Here is a 26,720-nt window from a genome sequence, read left to right as displayed (position 1 = left end):
GCGTGGGTGTACCCATTACCATCAGTGTTTTCTCTATCATCTTTATATGCTATAAATGATATCATAAGCTAATAGATGCTCCTTGTAATCCTACCATAATCCTACTTCTTTTTTTTTTTTTTTTTCAACCTTTGGCCTTCATGGTTTAGTGGTGGACTTGGCAGTGTTAGGCATATGGTTGACCTGATGATCTTAAAGGTCTTTTCAAACCTGAATGATTCTATGATTCTATGACTCATTTGCAACAGTTTGCATTTATTCTGCTACACATGTTCACTCCCACCAGCAAGGATAACCACCCCAGCACTGCCTCTATCCACATCTCCCTTTCTCTGACAGGACTTTACTATAGTTTCTCTCCCCATTCTTTTGGCTTTATTTTTTTCCTAAAATATTTTTTATAGATGAAAATACCCCTCTTTCCTGTATATAAGGAACTGTGTGCCTACAGACAGTAGAAGTTCAGGCAACTACATGTGGATTTTCCAAAATGGGGAGTCTCCTAGTGGAGGGGATTTGGGAAATATGTGGTACCTGGTCATGAAAGGAGCAGATAGGAACAAGGGGACTATGTTGAAGGAAGGCATTATAAGGAACAAGGGTTTAATATATAGTCTCATCTTCTTAATACTATTCATTTACCCGACATAAATAGTCCTTTGTGAGGATGCCAGTTTCTCATTGGGATGGATGAGTCAGGATTGGTGGGTGTACAGGTGACTGTTAAATTTTGTGCATGAACAACACCTTAAATTGTACCCTTCACATCATCTTCCGTCACACAGTGCTGCACCATGTGCTTAGCATGAACCTCCTGCTCAACAATGTGTTTCAGTCCCAGGAAACTTATCGCTTCTCTCATCTTTCTGACTTATCTCTGTCACATTGGCCACAAAGAGTTTGAAAGTCAGAAAAGTGCACTCATTGAATATACTTTTAGAGTGGCCACAAAGTCTCATTTTGGACAGTCATGCTTCCTTCTTCTCTTTAGTTCACTATGTAGGAGCTGCTTGGCCACCAAACAGCTGTTTCTATCTCTCTCTAGTTTGTCTAGTCTAGGAACAATACTGTTACATATTGCAGAGCTAGTGTCAGGAAGGAAACAGTCCTCCACTGAATAACCTTTTCAGAATAATGTTTAACTTGCAAGAAGCTCAAGGCCATTGCAAGTTTCTGTACCAACCCCCACTCAAAGCTGGGACACCTCACCTCAGTGTCAGAACAGGTTGCTCAGGACCGTGCCCAGCAACTTTTAAATATGTCTGAGAATAGAGGCTCCAGAGCCCCTCTGAGTAGTCTGTTTCCATGTTTGACCAACCTCTCTGTGAAAATTTTGTTTAAAAATGTCTAACTTGAATTTTTGATGTTGCAACTTCTGTCCACTGGACATTGTCCTTTCACTGACTGTATGTCCTCTTCAAACCTTTGTATGCAATCTTGACTAGTGTTTCCGGAGATTTTTGGAATGGTCTTCCATTGGATTCATTCTAACAAGATGTTTGGATTTCTGCTTGACCACTAGTAACAGCTTGGTACAAAATATTTGGCCTTTCTATGTCTCCTTCCAAGTACTTTCTCCAAGTACTGTCCACTTTTGTGAATACTGTTGTAATTCTTTCTTTGTTTCTGTTTCATTTGTGCATCTTTCTGTTTGACGTTAATGGTAGCTGGAACTGTGGATCTTGGCATTTTTTCATTATTTTTATTGTGGGCTGACACCAATCTTCACATTGACTGAAATGTTGCTCGGTGGCATTTATTCATGTGCTGATGCCCTGTATAAATTTTCAATACCACAGTTGGAAAATGTACAAATCTTCTTTTTTCCTCTTCTTTCTTCCAACAAAGAACATAAAAAAGGATGTTCTAGAAGGGGACATCTTTTGTCTTAGCATCATTTTACTGTATTGGGTTTTTTTTTAAAGTTAATTTTAGCATTTATCCAAGAGGCCTGATTCAAAAACAGAAGAGAAAGTTTTCTGATTGATGACTTCATACCTAACCAGAATAGAAAAACATGCTCTCCTGCCTAGAAATTACTTCTTCTGCTTTCCACCTACTGGGAAACCTTTCAGATACATCACCTTCACTGAACTGTGGTGTTTATCCAGTATTACAAACTTAATGTATGGGTATAAATCTTATTTTCCTAATGGATATTAAAGTAAATGGGCCTGAGAAAGTACTGTTGAAATATTTATCTTGTTTCAGCTGTACATTTGATCAGAGGGAAGTTAGGAATTTTGGCATTTTATACACAGAGAAGCTTCAGATTTACAAATCTTCATTTGTCTTTTTTTATTCAAAGCCAAGCTCATAAATGAAGTGACTGTTCCCAAACTGTCACTGTAATGTGACTCGCTTCCATGAAGTCATCACACCATTTCTGTCACTATAACAACCTAACATTGTCTGTCGCTAATGTCACAAAAACATTGCATAGCCATCATTTTGACAATAACTCTGAAGTTATGACTTTAAATGCAGCCTTTCTGCAATAGGTTTTGCGGGAAATCACCATTTATGAAGAAAACTTTTGAAAATTAATCAGCTGTATTAATCGCAGTGCAGCTTGTAATTCTTCATAAAGATAGAATATTTCTCACTGTTAAAACATGCTCTTTCCTTCCTTTTTCTCTTAGTCTTTTCTATATAGTATGAACAGTTGAAAAGTTTTATATGAAGCTAAGTCATTGGATAAATAATATAGAAAAAAATTGAATGCAATTTAAGATGGACAAATGTAAAACTATACTTAAGTAGGAGTAATCTACTACAGAAATGCAGAAAGACAGATGAGTGTCTCCAGCTTTACTGCAAAAAATCAGGAAGAAAATACACCAACAGCCACATACTCCTACAGATAAAATAAATGTCAAATTAGGAATACTGTCTGCAATACACATGAAGGAGTCATTGTGCTTTAATTGTAACCACTCATCAGGCCTAAGCTGGAGGCGGCTTTTGATAGGGGACTTCATGATGGGTGTGGGTCAGTTGGGAAGACTCCTGTGGACAATAATGTAACCAGTCTGGGGTTTAGAAGTTAGTTGGAGGTTAGCTGACATGGAGGACTAGAGATGCTATTATTGCCTCAAAAGTGTGGGCTGGGTGGTGACAAGATCACAACCTTCATCAGGGATTCCACCTAAGGAATGCCTCAGACACTCACAGGTAGTGAAACTCTAGTCACGGGATGGATAATGTGGAGGCCAGAGCTGATAAGGCGGCCTGGATAGCACAGGGTGCAGCTGGAGGAGGGAGCCATGTGGAGACTGGATGGTTCTGTTCTGATGCATCTTGTAAAGTTTCAAGGGCCATCTGTCCGGTGAATGACCTTTGCTTCATTATCCACAAAATGCATATTAAAGCTGACACCCTTCAATATGCTAATGAAGACTAACAAGACCTAGGGGATGGACCCAAGAAAAGTGTGTATAAATTGAGGGGGGTGAGGAGGGAAACATAGGGGAAAAAAAAGGTGTGAAGAAGTGGAGAAGACAGATGCACCCTTGACAAATTCAGACGGGTGCAAGAACTCAGACTGGTGAGGTCTATTTCTCTATTCTCTCTCTTTTCTTTTTCCCCTTTTCCATTACCATTAAGTAATGCAAGGCATACTGCATCGCTTGCTGTAATTCATCATATACTTAGCCAATTATCATGCATCCAATTAGTACATTGTGGGAAATGAATAAATGTCTGTGCATGGACTCTGAGACTTGTCTCGCTGTTCTCCACTCCACTGGAGATTTACAAATCTAAGTCACTTGTCTCCCTCGTCTGAGAGGGATGTGACACATTATCAATGCAGAGCAAAAAAAAATTTTAGGAAAATTTTGAACTTAGGAAAATATTGAGGGTGGTCAGAACTTGGAACAGGTTGCCCAGAGAGGTTACGCAATCTCAACACTGGAGATACTAAAATTTTCATAGGACTAACCTTGAGAAGCCTTTCAAACTTTGAAGTTGGATCTAACTTCAAAGCTGAATCTGCTTTAAATGGAGGTTTGAAGCAGATGACCTCCAGAGGTCCCTTTCAATCTAAATTATTCTACGATTTTTATTTACTAGTTTCATCTTGCCTGACCTTCCATTCAATGCAATTGTTATGAAATCAGTAAGTTATTTGGAATCTGTGGCACTCCTTTTATTTAGAAAAGGAAGTGACTCTAAATTTCTATTTATAATTCCACTGGTAACTTCTTACCCTTAGACATTCCAGGTGAAGTTTAACTGGCTGATGCATGCCAATTACAAGTTTTGTTTTAACAGTGTAAATTCATCCATGTCTATAACAAATCTCTGCAGGCTGCATTTCTTTTCTTGCTTTTGGCTTTAGTGTAGTAGGTACATTATGCCAGTTGAGAGCCTTAGGAAGTAATTTCTTCTAGTCATGGATGAAGATCTGCTTACGCTCTGAGATCGCAGAAAATCACTGGAATATCTACAACAAATTAAAGAATATTTGCTCTTCATTATGACTTTGTATCAGGGCAAAAGCCAGTACAGAATTACTAAGGAACAGAGGTGAACAGGTACCACTCTCCTGCTTCATCACACACAATGATTACAAGCAATTGTATAAAGTTGTATTCCTTTCCCCAGGCTCTGTTCTCAATTGCACTGAGGCAAATTAAATTCAGAACATGTACATTCAGATCCCAGGATAGTCTCTAGGTGAAATTCAGCAATAGCAAGTGGTTGTGTAAGACTAATTTTGCCTGTGAGGTCCTCAGACAACCCAGCAAGTCTGTACTGATTTTGAATTTAATAGGTGTTTAATAGAACACACCACCAGTGTGGGAGGGTTGAATGTGTAGAACAAAAACCAACTAATATAACAGTGAATGCGAAAGCAGGCTTGTCCCACAGTATGATTCATACCAGCTCAGAGGACACATATTTTGCAGACAAGTCTAGTATTTTTGTACGTATTCATGTTAATAATTGCAACTGATTACATCAAAACTGAAAGTACTTTAAAGGCAGATATATACATATATCATTAGATAGCTAAATGTAGATTTCTATAGGAAAATTATGTGTCTAAGGTCTTTTCATGCTCCATGGAGATCTAGTCAATGGAGGCTTGAAAACAACTCAGCTGAACAGATTATAAGACACAATTTAGTTTCTCTCCCACAGGTACCTGGTACCTTTTGAGATGCCTTAGGTCATCTGAGACATCTGTATAGGGCTCTTAGATCTGACCCAGGATCTATAGGAGACTCATGCTTTTCTGGACTTGTAGTAGAAGGCCAGGTGGGATGTTCAAAGTCATCCCAAGTGACATAAAATGCCTACCTTTATACAGAAGAAATGAGTCTTCAGTTAATCAAAATCAATCTTCTAATCACCCTCAGTTCATTTGCCCACATATGGCCATCCTGTGCTCTTTCTGATTCTCTGTGGTGATCGAGATACCTTTGGGACTGGCAGATATGACTCAAGATTGATAGGACACTTTCTGGACCATTAGCTGGACACCAGGCAGTATGGTTTGGGGCTTCCCATATGAAGGAAAATGGATCAGGTTCTGTTGCCTATATTCTTTTTGAGGGCACTATCTTGGAAAAAGTTGGACAATATTTGAGTAAATGCCTCAACATTAGTAGATTCCTTTAATTAATAGCCTCCTTTGCTTATTTTTTCTACCTTTGAGCCAGTCATCACCATGAAGCTCCTAGATGGAGGTGGCTGAAGAAAGAGCAGGGGAGGAGGATGGAGGAGAGCCACAACCACTGTGCTGGAAGGGTGGGATGCAGCCCAACAGCTTTCAGTCTCTGCTCCGCTGCTTCTCAGACCCTCATACCCATAGGAATGAAGATCATGGCATTCCTAAGCTTGACCTGAGGAAGGGATCTCCTCCTTTGGGTCATATTTCCTACACATGGAAGGAGGGTGGCTTCCGGCACTGATCTTCAAGAGGGTGGCGGGGAAGATACAGAGGGGAGTGAGAAATTAGTGTTTCAGGAGAAGGGGGAAAAACAAAAGAAAAAAGTGTCTGAGGGGCAACTAAGATAGGTATGTGAAGATGGTCATGGCAGTCATGAAACAGTTGCCCCCTTGGGATAAGACAACAGAGTAAGCTACTGTGAAGAGAGCAGACGAATACTCTGAGATTGCTTTCTCAAACACCCGCATTCCAGTCATTTCTCTCTGCTGTAGCATTTTCCCATCACCTTTTTTTTTTTTTTTCTTTAAATTATTTTATATCTGTGGTACTTTATGACAGGCATTGGCAAAGTCACAGTCCCCTCTTCACCTCATTTGACCAAGTTTTCTTTGAGCACAGCATTCCTTTGCCAAGTACAAAGCTTGGAAGCGGTGAAAGGATGCGGCGACTCTCCTCCGTGGCTGCTGGCTGCATGCTCTTGGTGGGTCACGCCACTCCATGGCCATGCTGCCGTGTGGCTGCATTGCTCCTGCTGCTTGACTAGGGGATCTCCATAGGGATCCTTGGTAGTTACTGAGACCGGACAAGACATCTCAAAAGACTTGTGGGTCTCATTGCCAAGTGGAAACCTGAACCAGGCAATTAAGAATGGTCTCCATGGAGTGACATTTCTAACTGCAGTGATGGGCTGTTTACTGAAGGTGAAAAATAAATGTAATGCATTAAAGAGACAGGGGACCATGTAAGAGGAATAACACTGGAAGACAGTAAAATATCCCAGGACAGCACTGGCACTGCTCACAGTCGTGAATGAGGAAAGAATGAAGATGAGCTCCTGGAAAAACAAACATACACAGTAGAACAGAATAGACAGCATCCTTCACACTTGGTCTTCCAATCCATTCAGCCTCTAATATGTTACTGTATCAAAAATCAAGACAGATGCTTTTTTTTTTTTTTTTTTTTTATTAAAAATAACCAAACCAAAACAACCCAGAAGTTGCTTTTTTAAATTCAGCTGTAAAAAGAAGTCGGAGAGGGAGTTCTCAGCTTTACTCAAACAGGAGAAAAAACAGACAACTCACCATTCCAGCCACAGAAACACGAACAGGTCACAATAACTCATGAATGAGCCAAACATGCCAATAAAACAAGGATATAAAGTAAGTCTAGTCACAGTGATTCACTGCAGTGTCACATGTCTTCTCCTCTAAGAACCCTGTGCACTTTGTAGTCATTGTGCCTTAGGGATAAGCATCATCTTTTCATGTTTGCCCGCACTGTCAAGCTCTGTATAAGAACTGGTCACCCTCAGCCTATATGATAGTCAGTAGAAAGATATAGGCTCTTGCTGCTGTGATTCAGCAGTTTGATGTTTTAATGTCTGCTTTAAGATGAAGTCATTCACTCTCATTGGTTATTTCCCTCCAGTAACTATAAAGGATGTCTAGAGTATTTGAGGTAAGAAATTAATATCTATATTGTTGATGCCTTGACTGAAGCTACCACTTGCTTTGCTACTTTGTAGGTGTCTGTATCCCATAGGATGAGTATTACCTCAGTAGTGCTTTTGTTTGGTTGTCCTTTGCTGCAGTTGTTGAGGGTTGGTCATTGTTTGGCAGTGTTAGGTTCCACCAAGTGCCCACACTTCTCTTCGTGAGGGCCTGGAGCCCTGTAGGTTGAGAGAAGCACCAGGCATGGAGGCTTTGGTGAGACTAAGCCATCTGAACATGACCCCTCGTGGGCCTGGCAAAATCATGAGGGCATTAGAAGCTATGAATAATCCAAGTTTGATCTGATTTGTGGTCCGGGCTCTGGCATGGAGCTTTGACACTGGTGGCAACACTCTGGATTTGGAGACCACTGCAGTGTCTAGTGTGGCCAAGGAGAATGACCACCGCAGCAGAGACTTGCTACAACTTTGCACCTACAGACGTGCCTGCTCCTGTCAACGTTTGGCTTTTATTCAAACGGTGCCTGCTCGCCTTTCCCTGGAGTGCCACTGAAAGGCTGGCTGATGAAAGCGGAGGTTGCTGGGCACCAAGCACATTCTATCCGTTACACCAGTCCGACAAACTGCCACTTGCACTTTCTGGCTCCCTGGTATCTCAGCCCCTGACCTACCCAGAGAACAAACCCTATCACTAAATGGGTCCCTAACCTCTCAGAAAGGGTTTTAATGACTAGTACTAAAATACCTAGTAAATAATCATGACAGTACTTTGACAGCTTTGAGACCCTCCTCTCTCTAAGGACTTAAAAGCACTTCACAAATGTGCAGAGACTCAGACTCTCTCTGAAAAGGTCCTGCATCCTGCAGTAAGCAACGAATCACCTTCATCTATTTTCCAGTTGACATCCTTAATGATCAGAAAACAACTCAAGCTCTGTCAATATTATAAGAACGTTTGTTGTTTTATTCTTTTTGGTGGGTACAAAAACCACAGTTTCTTACACAGAACAAGATTATAAATAATATCTGTAACATGAGTGACCCGTAGTCTCTTTTGATTCTACACTGCAGACTGATGACGTACTCTAAACATTTTATCATTTTGTTTCTTGTATTAGACAGATGCAAATCTGTGGAACACGGAATGATGGAACAGAATGAAGGTAACAGCAAACAAGAGGATGACCAACAACTTTTATAAAAAAAAAAGTCTCTGAATTTTATTACAGTGATGGCATTTTATATCAATTATTGCAATGAATTGTTCCCTAAGATGGTTAGAAAAAAGAATTGTGTTGTCCTCTACTGAATTTACATCAGTTAAAAAGCAAGCATGTTTCAATATTCCTCTTTTTTCAAAGAAAATGTAAATAATTTCTTTATTTTTTCACAGGATTTACATATTTATTATTTTCTTATCACAGTTTAGTGATTCATTTCTACAGCTGAACAGCTGAGTAGTCTTCCACTGTATACATTGATGTTCTGGAGACACAGGTTAGCATGTTCATTGACTTCTATAGCTATTTTTCTCTCTTTGTCAAGACAAAGACCAAAATGTTGTCCTTTCTGAGCATGTTCTTCACAGTTTAATGCGCTAAATTGTCAAGTCTTATTAGTTTTAAGTCCACTCAAGTGAAATTTGTTGCTGTTAATACACCCTTCCCAGCCCCCTCCCCCCAACAAAACTAAATTATGAATTTTCCTGATATAAAATCTGAGTTTGGGTTTCCGAGCTGAGCTCATGCACACACTGTTGCTGATGATGTCTGGCGCATTTGGACGTACTTCCCTTTCTCAGCCAAATTATTAGTTCATCAATGACACTCCCATGTCGTTACAGTCTGTGCTGTGTTCCCATCAGTCACCAACACAGTTTGATTAAGGCACTCAATTATTTTTTTGGTTTTTATGGTAGGTCCGATGCAATTACAGCCAATCCTGAACTTTGTCTAATTGCAGTTCCAGTATGCACGGCCTTCGGGCAGTCGGGAGTCAATACACGTCCGTTTTCTCCCACACTCCCTGTGATGGATAATCTGGCTTTGTTTCTTATGGCTTCAGAAAAGGTAAGCTAGGTTTGAAAAAAAAGGAGAAAAAAGGAAAGTGTTACAATGTTTCTGCACTTCAACAAACCAGGACACAGCAAACACCGAAATATTAAATTTTAGACATCTGCATTTTTTCATGTTAACATTAAATATAATAATAGTAATCATCGTAAATGTAAGACATAGCATTTAAGTCTACTAGGGGAAAAAAGACTAGCAATTCTGAGGGTAAATTTCATTACAATCAATCATTATTGATTTAAATATAAAATTCAAATTTGATAAAGAAATTAACAGAAGAGGGAATACCTTCATCTAAGGTGCTTCAAACTACATTTATATACAGTGAAATGAGAATCAAGATCTTTTACGAACCTGAAAGCATTAGCATCTGTGAATAAAGTCATGCACATGTGTTTATAAGCTTAGACCTTCAACTAGGAACGTCGAGATAAAATATAACTACTGAAAATCATTTAAAAATTGCAATAGCTGTATCAGCTGTATTTGTGATAATTCCATGGATCAGATCTAAAGAAATTATTACTTCTTTTCACAATGCACATATTTAGTGTCAGTAAATCTTAGAACTATCTTAAAATATTTTTTCATATATATATTTTCTTACAATTAGGGAAGGTGGGAACTTTCAAAGGAAATGCAGTTCATTGAGAGAAAATACAATTTTCTGTAGTTTTCTACATCAGGTCTAAATTTTACACAAGAAGGTTTAAATTTTTGTTACCTCAAAACCTCTAGTTTCATGTAAATCAGAACAAAATATCTTGTTTAGGACTAATTGACTCAAGCATAAAATTTGGATTTGTTAAAAACAAAGAATTTGTAGTTATGCCTAACTTTAGTCATCCAAAAATCAGTAACTTAAGCTCAAAGACCTCTCCCACATGATGACAGAAAAAGCCAAGATGACTAGTTTAGACTAAATGATTTACAGATGACTAAAATTAGGGAGGTGTCTAAGGTTAACTAAAGCAGCAAGGACACCTGGCACAACATGCACCTGAACTATGCTATGTTGAAACAGATTTCAAAGATACCATGTTAAGACATTAATTAGTGGGGAAATCTGATTTCTAGTCAGCAGAAGCTATAGTCTATGCAACTAACTCATGTAATTAGTGTGCAGGGATGCAATCTGAAATACCAGTTGGAAAAAGAGACAGGAGGGTGCATTCACATAGAAGCAAAGGGATGACAAACATCATAAAATCATTTTATTTGCCTTATTACTGATATCTGCATTTATAACTTTGTCCCTCTGAGCCCGGTTTCTCCTTCTGAGGTAGCAGTGAAATCCTGAGCTGGTGTTTGATATGCTGAAGTAATTTTACATATGAGTGTGTGTATATAGGTATGAGGGAGATTCCTTAACACTCCCAAATGTTTCCACTGCTTCTGGGCACACTTGGATGAAAATGCACCAGTGTAATATTTCATTGCTATCAGTAGCTCCTTCAAAAAAGCGTTCTTGAAAGTACAGCTGCTGTTGTGACACAGCCAGAGCTTGGATATAAAAGCAGATTTCCAATCAGTTACCCGCAAAACCTCAGCCCTCCAAGCAGCTTCAGGAAAAGGCCTCAGCTTACAGAGGGTGTTATGGCATTACCCTTATGCTGAAAAACCTTGGTTTTGATAATTATCAGTTCCAATGCCTAAAGTCACCCTTTAAAAAGTTTCCCTGGTGCCACAGTACTTCATGACAGGGACTGTTACCAACCACATCTTGACCTAATTCAACAGCTAGATATAAAAAGGGAGGCAAAGGTAATGGGGGAGTGGGGACCTGGGCCCAAACAGTATCAAAAACCTCAACTACTCCCCAGCAGCAAATAAAATATCTGTGCATTTGCAAAGCACAGACACAATGCAATGTGGTGTAGCACCATATAGTGCATGTCCAGAGTCCCATTGCAAATGAACGTTAAGGATTGGTAACTGTCTGCAGAAAAGCACAGAACGTGTTTTGGTCAATGTCAAGAAAAAAACAAAGGTGTTTTATTTTTGGGGAGGAATGAGAGTCCAAACCAGATTAGAATGCAAACTTGGGTGGAAAAGGGACAGCTTACTCCAGATGTGCTAAATTTCTCAGAAAGTCATCAATATGTACCAGCTTGTCTCCATCACTTTGATCAACTACCTGTTCATGGCCATTCAAGGTTTGCCACTGGCAAATCTGAGAGCTCAGATTTATATGGGCTACATGAGTTATGTGTAACTGTGGTTTTCTAGCTCAGTCTATATAGCTTTCTAGCCATTGACAACACACTCAGGACAGAAAGACAGTAAAAAGGGATCCACCAAAAAAAAAAAAAAAAAATCAAATGAGAATAACAAACAATTTCTCAGCAGCCTTCCATAGAATAACAGAGAAAGCTGCAAGAGAACAACTCCTCTTTTTTCATGGCAGAGATTAACAACAGCTCAGCAACACACCACGGAAACAACCCAGACAGTTAACAAAGCCAGGAGGAGCAGGTCAAACTTCTACACAGAAGGTGCCATAAGGCCAAGTAACCAGATAAGTGTCTGTGTTACATTTTAAACTATGCTATAGGTATTAAGCCAGGCTAATACTCTGCTTAACTGTGCTGTTACAATTTCAGATTTATGGCCTGGCTGCAAAATCAGCTCCAGGAGAGGCTGGGATGAGAGGGAAAAGTCTTGGTATTTACTGTGAATACTACCCAAATTGTGAAAGTCTCTGTGGTAAGTGTATGCAGTTAATAGTGATAATGTATTTTCAAATTTGTCATTAGTTTTGATTAAATTAGTTGTGGAATTAATCACGTGAAAACACTGACTGCCCTGTTCCTGTTGGGAAATGGAAATTTAGGAAACTGATATCCTGAGTAATACAAATATCCTAGCCTATGTGGGTTCTTCCGTTGTTCAGGCTCCTCTAGTACCTGGGTCAGATGGAGGTATCTTTGGCATAAATATTTAAGATGAACTTTTAACAAAATTTTATATCTTGAATATGAAATTGGAAGTATACAAATCAGAATAAGTACATTACACATTTACTGAGCCATCTTGTAGCACTTCACCTTTTTTGTAATTAATTTAGTATTTTTTCCATTGTTTTTTTCTAGTTTTGTAAATAATTTTGTTATTTATAAACAACAGCATGAGAAGGGAGAGCAAGAGAAGGCAGCTGAACTGGAAGCTGGTTCATGAGCTTCATGGCCCACTGAGGTGGCCATGGAGAGGCGATGGTGGTGGCTGGCTGGACACTGGGCCAATCCCTTTGAAAGCCTGTGGGTTTGGGGTGAGGAACTCCGTAGGGCTTTTCCCTAGAGCAGCTGGAGAGAAGGCTGTTAGGCTCCGCACTGTTCTCAGGGCATCAGCTCAACTACTGTACTAAGGGCTTACTACTGATACACGAAAATGGAAAACAGGTGCCCAGGGGAAGAGGAAGGGACTCTTCCCTCCTTAAAGCAAACTTCCTTCCCTGACTTCAGCAGATGCAATAGCCTGTCATCCCTTCTGAATGTCTTTTTTCCCAACACACAGACTAGTCCTTTCTCATACAGACTAGTCCTTTATCATATAGACTAGTCCACACATACAGACTAGTGCTGTGTTTTCATTTTCTGCTGCCTCACAGGCAGGTGAGCTCTCCTGAGGCAACTCACTTTCGACTGGATTAAACTGAAAGAAAAAACATGGTAATGAATATTGTCAAGTGAGTTATTTAAGCTATTTTATATTAGTTTAAAACATATACTATTAAAACTATTGGATGTTAGCTTAATAAGTCAGTGTGTTGGTTACTCATGCAAGTTAGAACTGCCAAGCATCTTGCCACATTAGCAAGTTTTAGTCTCAACACGATCGCTTTACTCCTTGGATAAATAAACATATCAAAGGTTCCGAAATGCGTGAGGCAGACATATTTCTGCAGAAATACATGTAACCAGTGTTATGGGCTCTGTACCACTGCCAGCTAGCAGGGGTTTGTGACTAGCACGTGTACAAACAGATGGCGCAGCCACCCTGCACAGAGCACGGCACACAGGGAACTCCTCTGCCGGCGTGGCTAGGGACCTTGGCAGTCCTCCACACAGAAGCATAAGCGGTTTTATAAGAAGTTCACATGTTGAGTTTTCTCGAGTAAATATTACGGCAAGTAAGTAGAATGAAGAATTTCAGAAGTCTATAAATATTTGCTAAAATCCTAGTTATTTCTATTTTTTTGTGATTTTTCAAATGTCTGCAACCTAGAATGTTTTTAAGAGATTATCAGAAGTTTTGTCTGACCCAAACATGAATTTTCAAGAAAATAAAATGCAACGTGGGCATTTTTAATATATTTTTTTCCTGTAAGAATTCATCTCTGTGTTGCAACAACTCCCGCAAAAATCCCAACTTTAGAGAAAGATACTTATGATCTTTCCTTAAAAAATAAAACTCAGTTAGACCTAATTTTTATTTCAAGAAAACAGTAAGGCTAAAATAAATTCTACAAGCATAACCATAGTTCAGCATGCTAAACCAGCTTGGGTCAGGTCGATATTTGAATGAAAGCTTTGGTTTTTTGTTTGCTTTCTTTAAGATTATGTGTTGGATGCACTGCACCTTGTAAACCTGATAAGGAATATGATTTCTGGGACTCTTACTTTCATACTATCCTCAGGACACTCTCAGTTGTGGGCATATCATTAAAGAATTTAAATGAAAAATATTTCTTCATTTGCATGTTGCACAATTACTTGCACAGGATTATTTCTTTTTAAGACCCTTATTACTGACAGTAGGCAGCGAATGTGGGAGATTGATATTAGCATCTGGAAGTCCTGATTCCCAGTTCACAGTAATAAACACTGGCCTATACTTTTGGAGTCCCCCTGACACCTACTATGCCTCACATTTTCACTAGTGAACAAAGTACATAGCTAAGATATTACATTCTTTTTTTTTTACATGGGAAAATTGGGCAGCTCTGTTACAATTAAAATATAGCCAGGGTCATGTCTTCTTGTACAACAGGGAAGAAAAGAAAACTAGACAGTGACAGTATGTTTGGGATAGTTTCCCAGCTAGCATACACCAAGCCCCCTCCCTTGACCCCCGAGAACCCACCTATTCCTCGCAGCGCTCCAGCTATCATGCTCAAACACCATTCTCTGCTCACTCTGTGTTTGCTCTGTACTGTATGGTTCGGTATTGTACCGGCTGTGCCTTTAGACTGTAAGCTCCTCGGGACAGGGACCTGTTATGTGTTTGGCACACTTCACCTATTGTACTGCGCCGTGTACTCCAGCGCTATATAAATAATAAATAAAAAATAATAATTGTATCTCCAGTTGTTTCCTCCAAAAATTTTTCTAGGCAACATAAAAATTATATTCATCTCCTTTCCCTAAATTTTTGTTTCTTACTTCCACTATAGGGATGGCTCAGTGATTTCAGGGTAATATAGGAAATTATTTTTGTTAACAGAGGAGACATGTGGCTTGCTATTTTCAAGGGCAAGGGAGCTCTAGGTAGCATGAAAGGGCAGGTTCCTAGCTGCACCTTCACTTGCAAAGCAGCCAGTATAGCTTGGGAACTATGTAAAAGTTATATTTAGAAACTCAATTTGTTGCTACGTGCCCTTTCCAAAGGTCAGAGAGTTGATTTGACTAATGACTAGTTGTCAAGATACTCACTGCACGGATGACAACAAGTACGTTAGTAAACCATCCCTGCATGCCTACTCAGGGGAACTACACAGAATGCAGCTCAGCAACATCAGTGGTTCAGTCTCCAAAATCACTGCATGAACATCTAAAATACACTAGTCCTGAGCTACCAAAGGAAGTATGTTACTGAAAGCTGTGGATGATAACCAAGGTCTATTCACTGATTAGTGACTTCTTGTGGTTATTATAGTGGGCAAAGGTTGACCTGGAGTGGGATATTGTGAAAAAATGCCACACAATTAGCATAAAACATGTATCAAAGGGAGGGTGAAGGAATAGGGTGGGGAGGACGGAGAGAAGGTAAAACAACATTTAGACTTCTTGTAACAGTGCCTTGTCTTCCATTAGTTTAACTATGGTTCAGTGACATTGCCTATCCTAAATCTTGATTATAACAAAGTCCCAGTTAGGGCCAATATTGAATAATAAAGGCTTACAGCAATTTGTCACTAGTAGAGTGCAAACCTTTAGGAAAATAGACTGGCCAATCAAGTAATTAAACACTGGGCCTCTGAATATAAATTTCATGGTTTCAAATAGTTGTCATCTCCCAACTGATTCAACAACACTCAGTTGTTAAAAAAGTATTTTTTATGTTAAAAATTACTTGCAATGCAGATGTCTATTAGCAACATAGAATAGTATACTGAACATCTGCAGCCAAAAAAACTGAACCACTTTGCACTGAAGTTTTCCAAAATATAAAGCTCTGTTCAGAAGCAAGCACCACTAGACAGACATGTCACAACACTGCATTACAAGATGCATCACCCACTCACTGTAGTAGGCCCTAAATCCTACCCCTAAATTTTAATACTTTCGGTTCCATATACGTTGTAACCTTCTCTATAAGTTGCTAAATTCTGGGTATTCTGCGAGGAAGTTGGGTTAAAAGTCTGTGCACTCTTTGCCACCTTCATTCGTTTCGCCTCTGCCCTGGACTTGTAACAGAACTCTATCAAAGCCACCAGCATTGCCAGGCCCAAGCCTCCAACCAGAATGTAGAAGACTCCAGCAACGTTGCTGAGACTCAAGGCACTCGTCTTGTCCTGGGGAAACAGAAGCGACACAGTTAACCTGAAAAACAGACCCCCAGGAGCACAAGCTACATGTTAAAGCATTGGAAATAGAAATAAATAACAATGTTTAGCTGAGATTAAATGACACTTGTTTACATATTCTTACAAAATTTGACCTATCTGGATCTATAAAATATATTTAAGTGCCTAGTTTTCCTGGTCAGCATAAAAAATATTACCAGTATATTGCCAACATATCAGGATGTCATTGCTTGCTAACTACAAAGCGTTATTTCCACTAAGTGGAGAATTAAACAATGACATGTCTAGCTCTATTTAGGGCATATTTTAGCTCTGATATGAAACTGCTTTTACATAAAGATCTTTAAAAGCCTTGGATTCCAGAAGATTCCAGAAATCCATTTATATCAAACAAGACTCTGCTTGATCTTTACAAAACCAGTAATTGTACTTGTGGAAGGCATTGCTGTTAATTTAAAAGATCCAGACTGAGTTTCTGATACTTAAATGACAGGTGAAAATAACATGGGAGGCTTATGTTATTTCTTTGAATAAACACTTCCTCTGAAAGTGCACACTGTACCATACACATCATGATATTTTTGCCTCTTACCGATTGTTGTATTTTGTTTCTATTTTATTATAGATACAGTTCTGGAACATGCCCATGGACTACTAAGGCTCAGTAATAGTATAATTTTAAACAGCAATTTATGAAATCTCACACATTGTAATTTAGACAACAGTAAGAACTTGCTTTAGCAAAGTATTATATATACAACATTCTATAAACGATCACCTTCTTGGACGTATTGTAGTAAATAACTATTCTACATTTCTCTATACTTCACTGCTTAGTTATGAATCATATTTTTATATTTTAAATCCATGTGCACTTTTAGCACAGTTCTCAAGGAACGCTCTCAGGACTGACTTCCATATACTACGTCGTGTGCCTTAAGATACTTATAAAGCTTTACTCTTAGGCAGACTATATAATCTTTACCTAAAGTAAGGACAGTACTTCTGATTGTAACCTGTATGAAATTTTAACTTACAAAGAATGCAAAATATTTGGATGTTTAATTTAAAGAGGCACTATTTATTGTGTAATCAGTAGATTAGCACAGTAACAATTCCCACAGATGCATTGAGGTGCTTGGGGCTTATAGTCAGGTTCTGTTTTATCTGTCTCTTTTTAGCTGGCTAACAGGACTCTGAATATTTTGGAGGTGATTGTTCTCCTCTGGTGGCAATTGCCAACATGGTGCTTGAAAACAAGGAGGAGGTAGGACTGAGAAAGACCTGACCTAACACACATGGTGGGTTGAGGCTTTCTCAGATGGCGTTTGCAGGTACTCTGCCATCCTCCTAATTGATTTTCACTCCTTTCTCCAAAGCACTTGTCAGAAAAAGCAAACTATGTTGCAAGTTTGTTTCCCAGGCTAATTTTACCTGCTACCCATCAGGGTAAGTCTTGGGGCATGCAGGCAGCAAGCAGTTGTGGCCTGTCACACTTTCCTTTTAGCTCTGGGCAGCACAGGCTGGCACAGAGACAGGCATTATGAAGAAATTTTGTACTCCCCAAATACAGGTCTGGCACTGACTGTGGTGCTTCCCAGACATCAGAAAACAACTGCTTCTGTGTTTGTCCCCAAATAGAGAGAAATAGAGAAGGCTCCACTCCCTGGAACTGTCAGGATTACTGTCTGGGTATGGCTTAGGGTAAACACTGGAAGATGTGGAAAGTTTATTGAATTATTAATTATCGAATCCTTTCACTTCAGAGCTGAAGTTAAGCCTTTCTTGGCTCCTCAGGGATCCAGGGACCTTCCCAAAGGCACCCAGGCACAGCCATCCTGGGCAGCGATGAAAAATAATTCTTCTTGCTAACATTTTTCCTTTTCAGAAAATGGATGAGGAAGGTCAGCTCCAAAAGGAGAAGGCGTGAAGGGACGTTTTGTAAGCAGTCAGTGGGGGGAGTCCATCCCCCCTAGGTAGGAAGGAAACAACTAACTCGAACTGCCTCCCCCAAAACTAGAAAACTGCCTTGTAACTCTTCAGGACAATGTTTGGTGATTTATATCACTGAAGACTTTAAAAAGCAATAGTGCTTCTTTAAATTAAAGTGTGACCCCCATCAAGATGAGGCAAAGCTGATTTGTTCTGTGTCTACAGCTGCTTATTTAATTTCTATGTCATTTTGTTTATTACTTCCTTTACTGCTTTGTGAACAAGATAGTAGGTCCCGAACTGCAGCGACTGACCTTACTTCCAGAGTCCTTGGGTCCACATTCACCTTTATCGTACCACCATTTGTTTTTCAGCTTGTCTAAGACGCCTGCCTCACTGAGTTTCAAAACGGCAAGGTTTACAGGAGTTCTTCACGTGGAAAATAACATAAATAACATTATATATGTTATTTTATGTTATTCAAGTAAAACTACATAGAATCGCATTGCAAAGTGACAGAGCAGAGGCCACAGTGGGTGCTATGTCATGTACTGTTGGCCCAGGTTTAGAGACAGACATATGACCGGGACCTGCTCCATCGCTTTAGGTAACAGGCACATACTGCTGGGGAAGATTTGTAAATAAATAGTATGCAATTACTGTGAACCCAAAACTATTGGCTTAGACATATTAGCAACATACCCTTCAGAGACATATATCATACAACTGGATATTAAGAAACATATTAATTTGTGTTATTAAGAAACATATTAATTTGTGTTATTAAGAAACATATTAATTTGTGTCATACTATTACAAACTAATAGTATGACTTGGCTATAGGTATTTCATTTACTGTCCTCAAAATTATCCTGGCAATAGAAAGGAGATGTTTTGTGCAGTTTGCCGCCCGTAACCGCTTGGCACAGACCTGTAATTAGGAGGTCTGCATGCAGAGAACTTAGGGAAAGAGCTGTGATGCCCTTATCCTCAGCTAAGAACAACATGACAGTCAATCTTTCATTTCCATTTCCTGTTTTAACGTTACGTTCAAATTAAAACTTTTTCTTTAAATCTCACTTATTCACGTAAGTATTTCAATGGTCCCAGGCTGATAATAAATTACCACTTGGAATTCCATCTTCTTTTACTAGTGGTATTTGCTGTGGGTGACATAACAGAGTTTAATATTGAGATGAAACCTAGTCTGGTGCCTCAAAGTCATGAACTGCTGTGGGTTTACACTGAAGTTACTTAAATTCAGTGAATAATCTCAGAGTATAATGGTAATGCCCCACTTCATGCAGTTGTACCAGTTTATGTTCTAAAAATCTGTGAAATTATTAACAGACTTTATGTATTTTCCACTTTGAATCGACTGTCCAATTCTTAATGTGCTAGGCATATAGATATCTATTTATGTGCAGATGTGCATGAAAATACAATATATATCAGAGAAGGAGGTTGATAAACAGAAATAGTATGTGATGGATAGCCTTCTGGTGATGCTATACGTCACAGGACCTGATTCTGGGTGTGTCAGCAGATTCCTATGAGAAAATTAGCCTCTCATAATATACTATAATCCATGCATTGATAAAACTCGTGAATTTAAGGCTTAATAAATAAATAACCAGTGCAAGCACTAATTAGTATAGTGTAATTGAACCTACTAAAATAGTTACTATGAAAGAGAGAAGGGGCTTGTTACACTCTGTAACTGGTTTACCTGAAAATCCCCAAATGTTTATGTATTTGCGCATGTTTATATATATGTATTTAATATACAAGTAACAGCTCCTCGACTTTGTATGCTACTCTTAGCTTTAGTGATCCCGTCTTTTCATACATTCTGATTACTCTTTGTATACATACATATAGGAGGGGGGGATTCATTTCACCTCAGTTTCTTCACCCATAAGTTATGCCCTAAGCTTTGGCTGCCTGTTTAGGCCTTTCTGCATTTAAGGGAAAATGATAGATACCTCCAAAAGGTGGACTCAGATACCGGTTTTAACATAGGGTGAAGCACATTGTTGAGATGCCCATCTTTTTTCATTTACTATTGAGGAAGCCTTGGTGCCTCGGAGAAATGACAATTTTGACAGCTACAGCTGGATGAGAGGATTCCCAGGTACTCTCAAATGATTCCTTTAAGTAAAGAAAATGCATCATCCATTTTCCAAATCCCACACATTTAATTCACATGGAATACTCTGCTTCTAGAACAGAAAATTATTATTTCTTGATCTTTTCTGGTATTCAAACTTGTATTTTGTCTTCAGGCTTCCTGGCATCAGGTTGTGCAGGTTGATAGTGGAATATGAAAGTCCCACAGCTGTGAACTGAGTGGGTAGTAGTTTGGGATGCTGGAAAGGTGGCTGTCAATATGGTCCTCTGTTTGCTTCTAGTACAAGTGTGAAATAATTAATATTATTTGGATAGCCATCATCTGTAACATGTCATGCATTGGCACTGAGCCACATTTTGGTGCTCCTAAAAATCCCGGCAGTGTAATAGGGCTGGTTATGACAAAGATAAGGGACATCCAGGTACAGTTCTGACATGGAAAATCAGAAGCCTGTGGAGTTCTTGCGGATTAAACAGATTGAAGTGATAATTAGTACTCAATATGAACTATCAAGACAAGCAGCAAGCTGGGACAAATCAGAAAATGTGTCTCCCTGTCCTTTGCTTGGTTTTTTTTTTGAGCACTAACTGTTTAGGTATATAAGACCTGATGCAGGCAGGGATTTCTTCTTCTTTGCAGCTGTAGATCCTTTAATGTCATCCTTTCTGTATTGTCTCTGTGAGGAAGCTCTCAGGACTTCCTTGGGGAAAAGCAATCAATTTCATGCTTAAAATTGCCATGCTATCCTCAATATATAACTGAATGCAATGGCAATGGCCAACAGAGATGAGGCAATTCCCCCTTTTCCCTGAAATACAGCCAGTGATGTGTCCAAGGCCAGGCCCTTGCTTCTCCTCTCCATTGTTTTTGCTGAAACACTTCCCGAATCAAGGTGTTGCACAAGCTTGGGCAAACCTGTCCTCTGCCCCTCACTTTCTTGCCTGTCCTAGTGAGGCTGTGTGAATGAGACACATAACCTTTACACCTTCCCTCAGACAGTCCTAGCTGTGATGAAGGAGATGCCTTCTGAGCTAAACTAAAATTTCAGAACAAGGATTTTTGTCCCACTTTAGATCAGCCAGCTGCAACGGGAAATGTAGATGGTCCAATACAAGAAGCCCAGACTGAGGGGCTGCAGAGTGGAAAAGGAAGATTGTTGCTTATGCTTTTCAGAATAGCAACACATATATCTGTTTGCAATCACAGTAAGTGATTGCAGGTGTAGTGAATTTTCATGTATTTTAGGCTTTGTTTTGTTTGTTTTTTCGTTTTAGTAGGAAATTTTCAATAGTTCCCATGGGAGATGAATGTTCAGATCACCTTGGCTTTCAGGGCGAGTTGCTTATCCAGGCATCTTTCCTTTCTTTGAAAATATCCTCTCCAAATAAGCATCATTTTGACTGTGTCAGTCATGAACTCAGAGACTACAAGTTATTACTACACTGTTTACACAATCTGTTGGTGAATAGTCCCACTGATATTAAATGGGGCAGAAACTAAAAATCAGTAAGGTCTGCTGTACATGAGTAAGAACGATGTACTTATGTCATATACAGAGGATAAATTGAGCATTTAGAATTAAATTTCCCATCAAGTTCAGTCTTATATACTTAATATTACAAAGAAAAATTACTATAAACTTGTTTCTTTTTCAATTTGTTTAGTGATTCCTGAATTACTAATGTTAGGCTAAATCTTCAACTAGAATAAACTGGCAGAGTTTGTAAAAATCAGAGTAGTTTTTCCAAAGTACAGCTGCCAAGAATCTCTCTTGTTATATATAAAGAGGATCCATCTGCCTTGAATTCATGTAAGGATAATATATGAGAAATAGCAACTAAAATTATCCTTTATATATGGAGAAGAATTTGTCCCATATAGCCACAGTGCAAAACTGCTGTGTGACAGCACAGGCAACCCTGTTCTTCACTCATGTGCTGAAGTCAGTGGTGGCACAGCCCAACCTGGGTGCAGGGACACAAGTTTTCTAGTTTTTCATCATGTTCTCAGCCTTTCTACCTCCTCTCTCAACTTCTTAGTATTTTCCTCCCATTCTGTCATCAATCAGTTGCCATTGGAAAGGCTGGTCTTTAAGATCCTTAGGCTGGATCTTGTGCCAGCAACATCAGCAAAATCACAATGTTTTAAAATGTCATTAATGAAGTTCTGAGTTAGTTGTATTCAGGACAATGAATGGGCAATTACAGCATTTAAATTACAATACTGAGCAATTCTGAATCCAATATAGAATTTTGGTAGACAGGGATTCTGAAAATGCAATCATGAGTATGCTTTCGGAGCATTTTCATTACCTACTCATGGCTGAGCCATTAACTGAGTGTAAGGTCAGTCTCATACACTGAATGAAAAACAAGGGCCACTGTGTTCTCCTGACAGCTGCCAGCAGAGACTGGAGGACAGTTCTACCGGCATAGCTTCCTTCAACTCACACTTTTATAAAAACAATGGAGCAGAGTGGCAGAAACTGTGTTTAAATACCTTCCCATGCATCACATGAAATGATGATGGCATACAGTTAAGATCTGAGATAATACTTTCAAAAGCACTCAAAGGACTCGGTGACCCCAGTTTTATCTTCAAACATGACTTAATTACTGAAGTTACTAAACCACAGGTGGTTCACACAGGGCATCTCTCTGAACTGTCTTTCTGAACTCTGGAAGACTGTTCCTTAAAGGGAACAATAAATGTGGAGGCTAGAGATGACCTTTTAAAAGCACATAATGGTGATCAGAGAAATCTTGTTTTACAGAGCAACACAAACCTTAGGAGAACTGCTGAGCTCTCATGAAACTCCCTGATTTCTGTAGTCCTCAGTACTATCACGAAGGGTTATTCTGAGTCTAGATTCTCATATTCTGACTAGTGAATCTCAAATTGTAACAGCACAGTTATCAGTCAAGTCTCAGGTGCTGTATTTCTTTCAGGAGAACAGGATGTTCTTATTCTCATTCATGACAGCAGGAAGCCATACCATTCAGGCTGGAGCTGCTAACAAAGCTCAGGGTTTGTTCTTTTTAAATTCATACAATGAAAAGAAGTATTAGCTAGAGATGCTTAAGAGCTTAGTTCAGGACTTGTTGGTAGCTGTCAGGTTTACAACAGCAGTGCATGGTGTCCTGGTTATTCCACTAATGATCATCTGCTAGCATATAAAATGAAAATATTTAAAGCTCCATTAATTTAGTAGAAAGGGTCTTATTGACTTTAATTGATCAGATCCTACAAGACTCTTCCTGAAGAAGGAAATGGATTCTGTAGATGATAAATAGCTAACACTCTGGGGAGTTAGAGTATCTGTAGTTTAAAAAACAAGACCAGATGCTGCTGCAGTGCGGAATTTGAGAAGCATGGTAATGCCCTCCCATCTCCATGATGTGCCTGGTTCTACTGCATGTGGGCAGTGTGGGCACATGGTAGACCTGGAGTTCCCTGGGAGCACTGCTACTGCCTACTCACTCAGCTGTGTCCAGGAAAAAGCGTGTCAAGAAACAGACCTGAGGTCAGATGTATGCTCCTGGCAGGCTGTATATAGTTGTAGGACCACAGGTTGAGCTCCATCATGTTCTCCACCCTTTGCTAATGCTGCCTTGCCATCATATTTTCTGTTGTGTGTTGAACTGCCTGTATCATCTATTGTTCATTTCCACTGGCAATGTGCTCCTTCCTCCCTCCTGCATTCGCAGACCCTATTTCTCCATGGACTACACTCCTTGACTTTCTTTTCTACTTTTCTCCCACAATCCTTCTTCTGTCACGTGCCATCATACCAAACTTGCTCCTTCAGCACTTCCAGATATTTCTCTTCCTGTCCCTCTCCCTCCCCTTTTCCTGCTTTATGACTCAAAGTGTCTGGTAATAAGAGAGAGTAAGTTAAAGCATCCTTAGTTTGCTACCTAGCTTTTGTCTCACCTTTCAAGAACAGCAGGTTTATGAGGAGTGTATTGTAAGAAAATGGAAGTATTTTAATGATGTGACTCCCCGTCTGTGATATTTAAAAAAATTAAATAAACACTCCTCCCCCAATAATACAAAAGTTCAGGCTTGGGTGGAGCATATAATAGTAGCAGCGTGGGAGATCTATGGTTCACTTGTCAACTTTCTTACAAGAAGTTGGTGTCTGCTCAACTTGCAAGTAAGTGCTACCAGGTCTAATACGCCTAAGCACTTTGGAAGAGAAGATAGAGACCATTTTTGAAACTGTGACTGCTGTCAAGCAGATTGGTGGTGGTGGTGAATATGTAGAGCAGCAGAAGCAAGGGCAATGTGCAGAGGATCAGGAGACCAATTCTAGGTGAGTGCAGAACTGCCCAAGGGGATGGTCCCTGGGGCCCGGACACAGCATGAAAGAGCAGGAGGACTAAAGGAAGGGTGAATATAGTAAGAAAAAATATATGTAGGCAACTGTAAATCTACATAAACATATATGACAAATCAGTCAAATTTAATCATCTATATCTGACTAGCTCTGTGCCTGCACAGTTATCCATGCAGCATCCTCATATATTGTTCACACACAAGCACATAAATAAATATTGTTACATGCTGCCTGGCACAGAAGGGGTATTTTTAATATCTTCATCCTCTCCCACTTCACCATCTTCCACATCTCTGCTTCTTTTCAGCACAAGGCAGTTTCCCAAAAGGAAGCTGTGAGGAGGCAAGGAATTAGTGGCACTGGCCATATGGGAGATATGGAAATGCAGGAAGAATAAGAAGCTGTCATCATCTCAGCCTAAAATTCCTGTCTGATAAATTCTGGTAAACCCTGCCTAGAGAATCACCACAAATTTCAGTTTGCTGGTAAGATATTGAGAAATTTCAGCATGAAGATATTTTAGCTGAAATTTGTCCTCCTATTTTGAATAATGTGAATATTGGAACTTGTACCAATATTTGTGTCAATAGCAGATCCCTGAGCCTGGTCCATGCATTAGATTACTGCTAGGCGGCAGACACACTGATTTTCACCCTTTTCCTCTACTGTCACTGAAAAATATTTTGGGTAGTACCGTATGGTAGGAAAAAAGTCTGAGCTGGTATTTGCTTCTGAAGGTTTCAAACTGCTTGTTCACAAGACCAAGCTTGGAAAAGGCTATTCAGAATTTCAGAAGATGCAGGCTTCTGAAAACTGGTGATAGATCTCACAGCAGAGACTGTTTACAAGTTCCCCTTGGGGTGCTTAAACATATGCAAATATTTTTGCTTTGACAGTAATTGCATACACCTAGATGTCAGCTGCAGGTACCAGCAGTGCTGTGCTACTGGTAAAGCTCTGTCGTCACAGGTAAAACCCCAGCAGATGCACCAATTACTTTACATACTGTTTACCCGCTTTTGGTGACATTGAGGCTAACCTTGGAGTCACCTCCCCCGCTGCCACATTCTCCTTTGTCGTACCACCATTTGTTTTTCAATTTGTCCAAGAGGCCTTGTTCATTCAGTTTTAAAACTGCGAGGTTAACAGCATTTCTTGAAACGATAAAACATATTTTGTAAGAAACTGCACAGCTGTTAAGATGTTAGAAGGAATGAGGACTTAAGCTGTTTATAAGCTTGATCCACACACTAAATAAACCTCTCATTTCCATATTTCAAAGCCCTTAGCAGCACAGATAATTGTGGTTACTTTCAAATGTGAAAAATGAGTTTCCAGTGTAGAAATGATTTTCAGAATGGCTTGGATTTTAACAAGAAAATTCTATCAACCAACCAAAATTATTTTTGAAATATTATTATAAAACTCTGCCTGGAATTATAAGATTTACACATATTTATTTGAATCTATATTTAGAGTATGTTTACTGTGGGCCCAGGCTGATTTTTCAAGCAGATGGGAAAATGTATTTCCATATACTAAAGAGGCAACATCCAGATGACCTATGCTAGACACTGCCAATCACTGTGTCACATACAGTTTTGACATATAGCACTTCAGAGTGATCCTGCACAAGCTACAGGCTAAGGTTTCAGAAACAGGCAGTGTGAGGTAGAGCTGAAGAGCAGTGCTAACAGCTTGCACACTGACAATGCTGTCTAGAGCCAGTCAATAGAACACAAGGCACAGAGGGGTGCTGGGAGTCCTGCCTGTGTGAAGCTTCATCACCTGCTGTAGGCACATCCATACATTTGTGATGCAGGCTTCAGACTCCTGCTCCCTCTGCACAGTAAAGGCTCAGCTGAAATATGAGACCTGGGGTCTAGCTTAGTGCCGTGACTCCAGAGCCTGCCCTGCCAGCCTGGGAGAGCACCCTGACTTGAAGGGCACCCACAGTGTGGGGGAAGAAGGTGGTGGGGGAGGGCAACCTCTCCGGGGAGACCTCAGGACAGCATAGCCAGGCAGGAGCTCAAGCACTGGGAGGACCAAACCCAGCCTGTTTGCTGGGTGCTGAGATGCAAGAAGGTGGTCGGGCTGTCCTAAGGACTTTTCCCTGGAGGGTTTATAGATGTTCTGTTACCACTGGGCG

General features: G+C 39.7%; 1 protein-coding gene across 7 annotated transcripts in view; it reads right to left on the bottom strand.

The window, feature by feature from the left end:
• Positions 1–8,285: 8,285 nt before the first annotated feature.
• GRIA4 (glutamate ionotropic receptor AMPA type subunit 4) overlaps positions 8,286–26,720 on the bottom strand; it is a 240,246-nt gene continuing 221,811 nt past the window's right edge. Inside the window, exons 14-17 of one of the 7 annotated variants that reach the window (XM_032990749.2) lie at positions 18,416–18,530; positions 16,023–16,157; positions 14,507–14,689; positions 9,340–9,426 (exon numbers count right to left, since the gene is read on the bottom strand). In XM_032990749.2, coding sequence (XP_032846640.1) covers positions 14,555–14,689; positions 16,023–16,157; positions 18,416–18,530 — 385 coding nt within the window. In that variant the 3' untranslated portion in view covers positions 9,340–9,426; positions 14,507–14,554. Of the gene's footprint in view, positions 9,427–14,506; positions 14,690–15,887; positions 16,158–18,415; positions 18,531–25,610; positions 25,726–26,720 lie in introns of all 7 variants that reach the window. The other 6 variants (XM_032990755.2, XM_032990747.2, XM_032990751.2 and 3 more) reach the window with 6 other exon arrangements.

This window comes from Tyto alba, unplaced genomic scaffold (assembly GCF_018691265.1).
Source record: "Tyto alba isolate M040663 unplaced genomic scaffold, T.alba_DEE_v4.0 Super-Scaffold_2, whole genome shotgun sequence".
NCBI classification, from domain to species: Eukaryota; Metazoa; Chordata; class Aves; order Strigiformes; family Tytonidae; genus Tyto; species Tyto alba.
The sequence above is the reverse complement of the archived record's forward strand: the minus strand, read 5'-3'. Positions and strand labels throughout refer to the sequence as shown.